The sequence below is a fragment of the Cygnus olor genome, chromosome 12, assembly GCF_009769625.2.
Source record: "Cygnus olor isolate bCygOlo1 chromosome 12, bCygOlo1.pri.v2, whole genome shotgun sequence".
Classification (NCBI taxonomy): Eukaryota; Metazoa; Chordata; class Aves; order Anseriformes; family Anatidae; genus Cygnus; species Cygnus olor.
In genome coordinates, this window is record NC_049180.1 from 9,948,334 (window position 1) to 9,960,800 (window position 12,467).

Genomic DNA, 12,467 nt, shown 5'->3' on the forward strand with positions numbered 1-12,467 from the left:
CAGCCAGGCTAGCAATAGCCATCTGTCTTAGGTAAACATTTGGTGTGAAGAGATGGGCAAGAAAGGTGCAGACAGCTGGGGAGCTCTGAAAGAGCTCCCTTCTGGCTCCATTACCAAGAGTAGACAAATATTGTATCATGACCTTATGCTGAAATTGCTCATTTCAGAAGTGAAGGCCGTCTGCTCTGCTCTGTCTCTCCTCTCTCTGAGGCCGGGAGGGACCACAGTTGTCATGGGTTGTAGCACGTGAGGAGACACAGCAGGTTTGTGGGTTGCTCTGGCTGCTTGGTTTGGTTGTAGTGCTGGTGCTGGGATGCGTTTTCTGATCGGTGTCCCCAGTAATCAATAGCCATCTTTCATCAGCAGTTAACCATTAACTCATGGCAAATAGCAGACCTTTTTCATAACCTTTGGCTACAAGTAAATAAGTAGACATAACAGCCTTGGATGAGGCAACAAATATGCTGAAATTTCCATGTCCTGTGTCAGAGCTGAGCTTGTCTAAGGACCAGAATATTTTCCCAACACTTTGTTTGCAGTGAACTGATGGATATAGCTGACAGCTGGTTCAGGGTTACAGGCTTAGCTTGGGACATTGGTATCTGACAATATTAACTTTAATTAACTTTGGGCTTTTTTTTTTTGCTATTTAAGTTTCTACCAGCTCATAATATATTAATGTTATATAAATATTTATATCTTCTGTGCGTGTATGTGAATGCATGTGCATGTAAAATGTTCACAGCGCAGCAGGGGAAAATTCTGGGTGATTAAAGCCTGATTTTTTTTTTAGTTCTTGATTTGCTAGACTTTCAAGTGTATTAGTGCATGCATCTGTAGAAAGAGGGCCTCAAACAGCACATGAGCACAACAGCTTCATTCAAAAGTTGTGTGAGGCAGAAAACCCTTTTTTTTTTCTACTGTATTTCCAAAATCACACATCTTTGTTTTGAGATGTACTGTACAGCGACAGTAGAGACCACTGGGCATCTCTGATAAACTTATGCTCCTGAGTATGTGGAAGGATGCAGATTCTCCAGCATTTCATTTCCTCTTTGTAGTGAATGCCCTGTGTGGGACTAAGAGCTGAATTTGCCAGCACTGTGTTGGCTCTTTGTACTTTGATCTCCTGCAGACTATATGAGAGGCATCCCCAGCTTCACCAAGAGCAGGCTCAAGCAGTGAAGGTGAATTCTGACCCCACTGCAAAACTGCCACATGGGCTTCTTGCCCTTAGGAAGGCAGATGCCTTGCTCTTCTGTTTTGTAAGCTCCCAGGTTATGTTTATGAGGTTGCTTATTACTGTTCATGGAAAATTAATTATTAAATCCAACGGACAAAGACCCATGTCCCTGTGCTGCATGGCTTCCACCATGGGCCAGCACTGCTGATGTATCGTGTTTCTGGAGAGGGTCAAAGAGAAGAAATGTTTTCATTTTGGACCTGATTGTTGTTTCATTAGTGATTACTGAATGTAATATGGTGGAGCACTTAGTTATGAAGGTCTCACTAGATTATTTCTTCAGCAAATTTAGTTATTTCCAGAGGCCATGTAGATCTGTTCTGTTTGTGATTTCACCTGTCTTTGTGGGATTTCTGTGTTTAGCCAGCCTCAGTCTCCATGTGTTGAATCACCAGCAGAGGCTCTGCCCCCCCCCTCCACTTCCCCCATTTATTTTGGGTTAATTTCAATGCATCTATTTCACACAAGCTGCCTGCTGCTGACTTGAGTACTTGAATCTATTGATGTAGAGGAGCTCATTGATTTGAGGGTATTGTGAGTGCCATGAATCAATGGCCCAGAGCTGGTTTTAGGAGCTGCAGAAAATTCTAACGTTCGTTCTGTTTCTTCTTTGTAGGTATCTGTATAAAATGTGGAAAAGGTGTGTATGGAGCGAGCCAGGCTTGCCAAGCAATGGGTAACCTCTATCATACCAACTGCTTCACGTGCTGCTCTTGTGGTAAGTCAGACTTACTGTAGCCTTATTAAGTGGCTTCCTTTTGTAGTACATATTCCTGTAGCAACCAGTGTGCAAGGTGAGACCTCATCTTGCTTGTTTCCTGAGGCAAAATTCCCATGCAAGAGTCCAGCTTCAAGAGTTGTTTTTTATTTACCATCTGTAAGTGTTCAATGTTTTTTTCTTAAGTGACAGGCCAAAAAAGTAGTATTTGGTTGTTTTAAGGGCTGCATTTACAAGACGGCTTCAACCTGGCTTTTATAAGCACTATGTACTTTAAATCACTTGTTTATGAAACTGTAATGCATATTTATTACTTTTACAGAAAAACAGTAAAATTTGTGCAGCCAAACCCATTTTCCCTCACTTTCTATTTGCAAATTCAGCTCCAATCAAACACACATTTGTAATTTCTGTGTGTATGTAGTGCTCAAAAATTGTTTTCTTATGTTTGAATGTGATAAAAACAAACAGAAATTATGAGTTGAAACCCCTTGAGCTATTACAATGTTTTGATTTTTCAGAGGAAAGCTGTGTGGTTAAATCACTGTCTCCAATGCTACTCTCAGAACCTTTTCAGGTTCCTTTTTTTTGATTTGAATGTAAGAGTGATGCACTCTGTGATTTGAGGAAGTCATGGCTTTGCCAGGGAAAACAGGGCTTGGAAAATACGGGACAGCACTTTCAGAAGTGCTTCCTTTTAGCTGGGCATTAAAGTGAAGTTGGAAACTTTCTCAGTGTCTTCTTTGAAAGTGCCGAGCCCTCTCAGACTCCCCACCAAGTTCAAGGGAAGTATGAGAACGCATTTTCAGGAGTCAGGTAACTTTCCTTGATATAGCCACACATTTACTTAGGCTGTTAGTATCTGCCTGGATATTGAAGATCTTGTTGTGATAAATATACGTAGCAAAAGATTTACCATGAGCAGAATGTGTTGAGTGTGAATTGTTTATAAAAAGGATTAATTAAGGATTAGAAAAAGAGTAAAAGATTATTGGCATAAAACTAAGTAAGTTTATAATGAAAAGAACCATTGTGAAGTTCACTTCTGAAAGGAGAAGTCTTGTCTTTTCTCCTGAGATTTGTACAGATAAGTAAATATTTGTTTAAAGAAACCTACAACCTGAACGTAGAGTTCAGTGACCTTTATAAATCGCTCTGGACCATTACCAGGTTCTAGAATAAACTTGTCTCAGAGCTTCAGGGATCACTCATAACTTTGTTCAAGCCTGACACTGAATGAGTAGCTATTTTGTTGGCTCCCAGAGTAAACGAAGTGCTTCAGCATCCTGCTTAGCAAAGGATTACAAAATATGATATCGGATAATATCTATCCACTCATCACCAACATTACCTAGCCTAATTGCATGGGTGAATTCCAGCTTCCTCTGTGGGGCAGGCTCTTTTTAAAAGTAGCCAGGATGTGTGTTTGTTGCCACAGGGGCCTGTACACAAGTGTCACACTCTTCCCCAGAAGAATATATAAGGGCTGGGGAATGTATTTTAACAGCAAAACACAATCCCAGCTTAACTATCTGAAAGTACATCAAGCTTTTGTGACCATCCTGGCGAGCTGTGTGTGGCCAGTGTACATCTAACAGGGCGACTTGAGACATGCCCTTTCAGAGTGTAACTCTGCCTCACCCCACCGTGCTGGTGGAATTCTGTGATTCACACCACTTTCTGTGAGTCAGTCATATACACGCATGAGGAAACAGTGCTCCAGGTTGTCTCTGGGCTTCTCGCTGTGCTGTTCATGGGCTGGAGAGCACAGCTATTATCTGCCAGGAGGTTTTGCAAGCAAGAAGTGCTTGGATTTCCTTCTGTCTGCAACCTCCAATACAAACCTGATGAAAGGGGAGCGTGTGGGGCCTTTCTTATGTTAAGCACTGGAAGGTATCTAAGCTGTTAATATAGCAGCAGCAGGTGAAATACTTGATCAAAACTTATGGTCAACTGTGAGTCAAAAGCAGAGTTTTTCCTTTCAGCTCTGCTCCTGAATAGTATCAAAGTGAGCACAGCGAGAGTGGGGATGTTGCATTAACTTCTGGGGCAGTGCAGTTGGTAGATCCAGACCTTGGGAATGAATGAGGCATGCAGGTCACATTTGTGGGAGCTGCATCCTGGAATGTGCTGCTGAGAAGGTGTTACTGGACGTCTCGTATGAGAAACTGAACATGAGCTTCTCACAGTACTGGAGTTTATGAATGAGGGGCTCATTTTACCTTGAATGTGACATTTTACCTTGAATGTGAGACCCAGCTGAGGCTTCTGTGCTTGAGTTTTCATGCTGGCTTTCAAAAAGATGAGGAAGAATTGGAGAGGATCTGATAGGAGGAGTTACGCAGGTGATAAAAGCCTGGAGAAAAGATAATCATGAGAGTCCAGTGTATTTTGAGTATTAGAAATAATAAAGGGGGAGGAACTTGGCTGGAGCTAGTAATCAGCTTTTACCAGGAAACAGCATTAGGAAGTGGTTTCATGCATACTAGAGGCAAATGCAAGACAGACTTCTTCTGGAAGCTGAAACTACACAATTCAAATAGGGAATCAGAGACATTTTGTATAAGGAGGATGATTAATTGCTGGAACAAAACAGCAAGATAAGTGACAGATTGTGTGTTCTTCGGTGCTTTCAAATTAAGACCAAATGTCCCTTTGGAAAGTGTCTTAAGTTGAGCCAAGCTTTTGGATCCAATACACAGGTAACTGAGTGATAATTGATAATTAATGACCTTTGTTAGGCAGGAAGTCACATCCCACAGACTAATGTTCCTCCTGGCCATTACGGTCTATGCCTTTGACGGGAGAGTAGAGGAGTACATTAGTGGTTGCCTAAGACAGTTTCTGAGTGGATTGTTATTTATACTTGGAAATCTGAGATAAAGATTACACGCTTGCCTTTTTTTCTATTTCTTTCTAAATAAGAAGAGTGATCCAAACTACCCTATAGCAGGTACCTTGGAATATAACAGATCTAGAAAGTAAGTCAGTAAACAAAGAAGGAAAATTCTGTACCTGAAGACATTTGATTTAGATAAAAGCCCAATATTTAACCAACAACAATGAAGTATATTTTGCACTCCTGGGAAAAGCTGTGGTTTGGAGACCACTCAGACTAAAATGTGACGATGAGTAGGAGAGCCTCCAAGGGCCTTAGTTCAGTGCTCAGCAGTGAGTATTTTCAGCTCAGCAAGACAAGTGCTGTTAGGCAGATAAATAGGAAGACACCATGAGAACAAAACTCTGGCAGAGTCAGATTCCTTTATTAGGTATCTCTTTAAGTTTAACTTTGGTTTCAGTGCTAAAGATGATCTACCAGGGTACTGTGGTTGAAAAGGGCAGCGTGTGGCAGAATGGGCCATCCTGTGCCTTCCAAGGGGAGCACAGGGCTTTACCCAGTGCTGCCCTTTTTGATGCCTGTCAATGTGTCACACAATTCCTGAAGAGAATGGGATCATTCGCTGGGACCAAATAGTTAAATGTAGATCACTATCCTCAGATAGTTTTCCTACAGAAAACAACTGAAGTTTGTTAGGATGCTTTTTAAATGTAGATTCAAATCTTCTTTTAGCTCTAACACCAGTGAAACCTCTTTTTAGGCCTTGATTCAGCAAAATGCTTAAATGTGCTTGAAAAAGTTACATTATTCATATGTAAGCATGCTTTGCTGAATCTTAAATAACAGAGATGAATTTAGGCAACAGTATACGTTGTCCCTTCCGTTAAGTGTAAAACTTCAGTTTTGGCAGGAGTTCAGTTGCAAATTCTACTTATGGTAGACAAGAGCTGAAAAATGTCTGAAAAGCTCATCATCTAATTCCTCTTGGTAGTATTTCAGAGCATGACAGGATTTTGTGAAGGATAATTAAAATAATGCCAGGTCACTTGCATGCCCTCAGTGAGGGTGGTTGGTTGGAGGAATTAATAGGATCTGTTTGCTGCTTGTTATAGAAAATAACTTACCAGGCACCTCTAGGTTTCAGGGGGCAGAACAATGCTCAAATCATAGTGCCTCCCACAGCATCTTTTCAGGTTGAATATTTTAATCCAGTGGCAGTGATTGTAGATACTGCAGTAAAGATAAATTTCTGTGCTGAGGAGGTACCAGTTTGATATTTGTTACTTCCATGTGGTACTTGCAGAGCTAAGGGTTTGAAGTCTCAGGCTCAAAAAGCTGAGATGTATTTTACCGTGAAAAACAGGGACACATTCTGTTCTTGAAGTCAAATGTTTGAGCATGCCATTCGTCTTTAATTTGCACTTTTGCCACTGGTTTTAAGGCACAGGAAATCACTGCAAGATCAATCAGAAGCCTAAAGCAAACTGTATAATCCCGAAGGTATGCAGCTCATTTCTTACCTAGTAGGTATTGATTAGACTGGAGAACTCATGGGGGTTTTTTTTGCGGCAGTTTCATTTTAAGGGACAGCTCGTGAAGGTTTCACAGTTCAGCTGATTACCGACAGTGCTGCTGCTGCATCAGCATTAGCCTTTGTCCAGACTTCCCCAACCTCATTGCTACAAGCTCTAAGAGAAGGGTTACGGTGAAGGATGACAGCACACTCATTTTAAAAGGTCCAAGTGGAGCGACTGTAGCAGTAGGTATTGTTGCCCTGAAGGTACGAAGCACAGTTGTGAATTAGCCCATGCTCTCCAGCTGGTGTGAAAGGGGAATCAGTTCATGGCTGTAGATGCAACCTTTCTTTACACTTGTATTACATCTTGGAGACAACAGCTGCCTTCTTGCTGAGGCCACTGATTGCTACTGTATGTAAATGTGTATTAATAAAAGGTTGATTGTGTCCCTGCTTGTACTGAGAAGTTCCTTGTGACACTGGAAATGTTCTTTTGCGTATTTGCTGCCCCTGGTTGACACTTTGTTTGCTTTTGGCAGTGGTAAGGCACAGAACATCTTAAGGTAGCTGAGTTTAAAAAAAAAAAAAGAAACAGCAAACTTCCCAGTGGAAGGTTTGTTTTGGTTTTCAATCCGTATTTGTTCTGTCCCTCACAGCATATTTATAAGTCTAGTGTGAGTCACTGCATCCAGATTGCACTATAGCCAATACTTGATTCAGAATTTTAAATTAAATTCTCTGTGAATGCAATGTTCATGTAGAATAAAACAAAATTCAGTGTCAAATCTGTTACCTGTATTGTACATCTACTGATGGGTTGGTAGTCACAGTGGTACAAATGTGTGTTGTTGGCTTTTAACTCTTCAGTGCCTCGTGGCCAAATCTTAGGTGACTGAGTCATAGCTTCAGTATCTGTTCATCTGCCTACTGCTGTTTCATGCAGCTCTTCTGGGCATTGAGAAAACACTCTGAGGACGTGTAAGGCAGAGGAGCTAATGAGTATTGCTTCAAGGGGTACATTGCTGTGCAGTGAAAGTCTACTGGGTAGCTAATGTCCTCGCACACTTCTCTCTGCAGTTTTCTAACCACATACTGTCAGACCAGAGCAGACTGGAATTTTGGGATTTTTGGTCTGTAATCCTGCCAGAGCCATTGGCTAATACCTGGTGCTTAGGGGAAGACAAGCTGGCGGGTGATTCAGTGCTGTGCATGTGGGAACATTCCTCCCCGACCCCCGTGGCCTGGAGCGTGAGAGCTGGATGTCCTGAACTTGCATAACTGCAATTGTTACTCATCCCCGACTCAGACCCCGTGTTCGGATTGAGTTTATGGCCACCTGAATGTTTGGTGATTTCCAAGCCATAACTGGAGCTGGCAGGAGCTCCTGATGCTCTGTGTGTGAGGTGGTTATTTTGAGGAATGATTCACTGAGAAAGCTAAACACTTGGGAGAGGTGTGAGTTCAGTTAAGAAAAAGGACCAAAGGGTTTGTGAAGCACTAGTCTTTCAGGGGCTGTATATGCAGCTATGACTGCAGTTTGCGTAGCTGTGTAACTGAGACAACTCACAGCGTTGCTCCAGGAGTGCAGAATTCTGCCTGAGTCATTCTGCGTCTTTGGGATAAGTTACAGCCTGCACTTAGCCCCGTGCTTTCAGTTCTAACACCTATCAAGATGGATAGTGAAAAGTTATTTCAGGTATGTCTGTAGCTGCAGTCCCAGACGTACCCATTAATGCAAAACTCACCAAAAGGGAGGTGCTCACTTTTTTTTTTTAAAAAAAAAAGGGCAGTCAAGTCATAGAGATGACAGCTGGCTTCAGACATTTGGGTTTACTTTGCGCAAGACTCTGAACCATGAATGAGTCTTAACAAAGGAATGTAATCTTGTCTCCTGGTAGTTAACAGTCAGGCTTGGATACCAGCCCCTGTAGGAGCCCAAGTACCTTTGGGTACCGACTGGTAGGAAAATATTTCCTTTATCTTAGCCCTTGTTAATCTGGTAGTACTCCAGGCTTTAGAGACATGAGAAAGGATGGGGAATGGGTTATCAGAAATGTGTGAGATGGAACTGATGGAGGAAACTCTCCTCTGTGTAGAATGTAGTCAGCTGTGGGTATAGTTTTTTTTGTTTTTGTAGTTTGCAGTGTTCCCTATTGCTTTCTGCCTCAGCTAAGCCTTGGTCTGACACAGCACTGATGTATGTAAGTGCTTGCCTTTCAGATAAATGGACCGGTCCCTTGACTGCGTCCCTTCTACAGATGATAGATGCTCTGTCATGAAGGGTTTTCCTTTCTGTGACAGCTTTACATCAAGTTAGTTCAAATGCAAGGTGGGACCTGTTTTTTAAGGGCAGCTCATCCGACCAGCCTAATCCTGTGCCCTTGCTTTCAGGGGGACACCTCAGATGCTCAAAGATAAACACATGCGTTTATAGTTATCTTAACACAGAGTATTGCTCTCCTGAGTAGCTAGCCAACAGAGAAATGGAAAACATTTCAGTCCTCCATTTCTGATTGGAAGAGGGCATTGCAATGAATAGTTGGCCACTGTTTTGTCTGTCTCCTTGTTTCCTTGAAAGGTATTAATTGCATTCTGCTATTAATTATTCTAGCATTAAATCCATGGTATTTGATGGTTATTTTAATTGGTGGGGGTTGCCTGGCAACTGATGATGGAAACTTTTCTCTGCATTGCTTGACTGACCATAGATGTATTCCTCCCAAAATATTTTTGTATTAATAATATAGAACCAATCACAGACAGTGCCTATGATCCTTTCGGGGTTTGGAAAATATTTAAAACACAAAAAATATACTCTAAGAAGGCTTCTGCCTCTGTTTTTTATTTGTAAGAGCTATGGTAAATACTAGAGGGAACCTAATCACTTACGTAATTTTGTTTGGAATGCCACCTATTGTTTCACATAACAAGATTTGCAAAAATTACCCTGTTTCCTTATCAACATCTATTATCTGCAGCTCTTGATTGTCTTAGAAGCCCATATCTCTGCTGTTTTTTCCATCTTTCCATTCTGCTCTTTCTTCTCTTTCTTGCCTTTCCCTCTGCCCATTTAAAATGTTTTCTTGGAAAACGTCTCAATTTCTCCAAGAGAACAGATTCCCTTGTGCTGCTGGGTTCATCTCTCAAAGGAGAAGAAATCCAGATAATCCAGAACAGAGCACAGGGAAATCACTGACATTATCAACAGATGTTTCTGCTTCCTATTTCCAGGTTCTGAAACTTCTGAGTGTATTACTTAAAACCAAAGGGAAAAACAGGGAGGGAAAAAAAGTGGAAAAAGGAAAACAAATGAAAGGAGATGAGGGGTTTGCTTCATTTAATTTTTTTGATCTAGGTTTTTGCTAGATGTTGTTCTTATGTGTTTTGCAAAATGGCTAGTGAATACTTCAGTATTCAGAGCAGTCACTTATCTGAAAGCCAGACCCCAGAAGACTCTAGCCTGCTGAAACAATTTCTAATTTAATATCATCACTCCTTAAACAATAAACAAACTCTACGTCTACATGTACCAGTTAATCAGTTTTGTCCTTCATCACCTCAGCACTCAGTAAGTCAGTTCTTCTCCCACAACTGATAGTTTCTTTCCAGTGCCTATCCCAGTAAATGTGTGCCTCATGTGCAAACCTGTCCATGTACACAAACGTGTCCACGTTCATGTGGTTGACCTCCCCTCTAAATGTGTGTCCCTTGCATATTCTCTTCTTATTTGGCTCAATCTCTCATTCCTCTGTCCCTGTCCTTTGGATGCGTGGAGCTCACTATTCCTGCTCTGGGCTGACTTGAGGTGTGCTTTGTGGGTCAGCATTAACTGATCCTTTTCCTGGTGTCTTGGAAGAATTAGATTTCAGTTTTTCTCACGTGCACTTTCTGTGAGGGGGAAGCCAGCTTTCTGTCTCACTTGATTAGTTCTTCCTTCGCTCTGCCTATGTTTGCTCTGGCATGCACCTACCCTACAACTGAAGAATTCAGACTTTATTATTTCTGTGTGGGCATCTTTTGTTCTTCATTTCAAATGAGCATAATAAATTTCTTTAGTAAAGACCTTAATTCAACTGCTTGTCAGTACCTCTTTATCCAGAAAATTGTCAGCTTTCCCCCTTGTCCTTTGCACTGTTTGAAATTTCACTGTACCCCGATGACTTTCCACTTTGCCTAGTGTTATGTGTATTTTATGCTTTTCCTGGATTCCTGTGTTCCCAGGGTCTAAAGACTCTAGACTGCTGGCAGCCCATCATATCCCTTACCAAGGAAGCAAGATTATGATCACTTTGCAGCCATGGAAGCTTCACTACGTCCTCTCTCACCAACAGAGCTGCTCTTCCAAGCTGCCCCGTACTTTTTCAACTAAATCATATTCTGTTCTTAGTCATGTTGCCTGTTTTCTGTCTCTAGTCTTGGACTTCTTGCTGTCCCTTTTTCTGGTGATACTCCGCACTGTGGTGGCAGGATGTCAGGCCACATGCACGCCTCTCACCTTTGCCTTGCAAGTCCTGTCAAAGTAGGACAGGATCTGTCAGTAAAATGTTTCATGAAGCTCTTGCTGATGGAGGCATCATGAAGTGGAAGCATGTTTTTGCTACTGCTGTTGTCCTCATCCGCATGTGCTCTCTAACAAAGTGTGTGTGTGTACCTCATCCGTGTCTCCTATCCAGACTAGGTTACCAACTCATCCTTAGGAGTTCTTGTTTACCACTTCATTCAAGGGAGACACATCTGTATGGCCCGAAACGTCATTGGTGTTTAACAGCAGAAAGCAGCCGGGGCTTTATCTTACAAAATAATTTTACAGATTGAAGGTTTTCACTGCTGCATTTCACCTTTAAAAATGCTTTTACTACTTATGAGTCCAGGAACCATGCTTCCTAGAATCTCCATATGTACGAAACAAAATAAAAGGTTTTGTTGGTATAGTTTGGTATAGTTTGTCTTCACATTTATGAAATAAACAGCAGCAGACCTGGTGTTTCTGTCCCTGGACATGTGAGGACAGGGAACACTTCAGCATTCTGTCTTTCAAGCTTCCTTCTGGCAGGGGATGTGAGCAAAAGACAGGCATTTTAGCTGAAAGCATTAACATGTTGGTCACAAAGGAGTAAATCCACCCTGTGAGTTGGAGGATGGGATTTTCCACTCTACCACAGCCTTGTTGTCATCTTGGGCAGATCACTTAACCTGTCTGACTTTTCCCATGTGGCTGATTATTTCTGCCTATCTCACAGGAGTGATACTGGGCTGATTTCATTAATATTTTGAAGAGAATTTGAGATCCTGAGTTAGAAGTACCAGTTCAGTGACAAGTTATGTAAATTCCGAAATCATTATATCACAAATAGATGCATTTGTGGGAGGAACCACTTGTAGTATCTGGCATCCAAGCCATACAGCTGTTGCAGATACTACTGAAAATAATTACTTTCTCAAATAACGCATATTTACAGTTTGTGAAAGAATATTTTGAGGATTATATGTCATTAAATACATGGACTAATGCAAGATTTAAAAAAGACTGTTTTCCGAGCACTGTTCCCAGAGCCCTTAGTGCATGGGTTCCCATTCCCCTGTCCAAGCCTGACATTGTGTTTTTAATTTAAGTATCCAAGGAATGCTGTTTCCAGTATTTGGAGGACTCTCTGAATCGGATGTGAGACACAAATGCACCAGAGAAGCTTATCAGAGAAACGGGCTTGGCGCAAAGCCTACATAAACAACCATAATTTTTTTCTCATTTAACTGACGGGACTTGGGAGGATTGGCCGATTATAGCTGCAGTGGGCTGTCCTTGGGCACCAAGGAAAGTGCTTCGGTGACCCCTGGTATTTGACATGAGCCAAATGTTTTGCTTGCTTATAAACTTCTGGTTATAAAACAACCAGCTTGGTTCTGGTAAATTGACTTCTATAGGTCACTTTCCAGAGTTATTTATCAGTGGTGGATGTCATCTCCCATCCTTAGACTTTTCAGGAAACTTTAGCTTGGTTATAACCCAGGTAGGGTTTCCTCTCTGCTTCTCTCACTCCAAACACAGAGCAGGAGAAAAATTTGGTATATTTGATCTTACCCAGAAAGCATTTTTTCCCATTCCAATAAATATCTCATTTCCTGAAAATCCTGCCTTTGAGCAGAACTTCTA

The 12,467-nt window shown here is 41.6% G+C and overlaps 1 protein-coding gene across 3 annotated transcripts in view; it reads left to right on the forward strand.

The window, feature by feature from the left end:
• The window catches only part of LOC121076532 (WT1 interacting protein), a 78,960-nt gene that overhangs the window by 24,899 nt on the left and 41,594 nt on the right, over nt 1–12,467 (forward strand). For 2 of the 3 annotated variants that reach the window (XR_005823565.1, XM_040570921.1), the window contains exon 2: nt 1,860–1,961. Coding sequence is in view for 2 of the 3 variants with exons in the window: in XM_040570921.1 (XP_040426855.1) it covers nt 1,860–1,961 (102 nt within the window). In the remaining variant the exon portion in view is untranslated. Of the gene's footprint in view, nt 1–1,859; nt 1,962–10,537; nt 11,298–12,467 lie in introns of those variants that run through there. The other variant, XM_040570922.1, reaches the window with a different exon arrangement.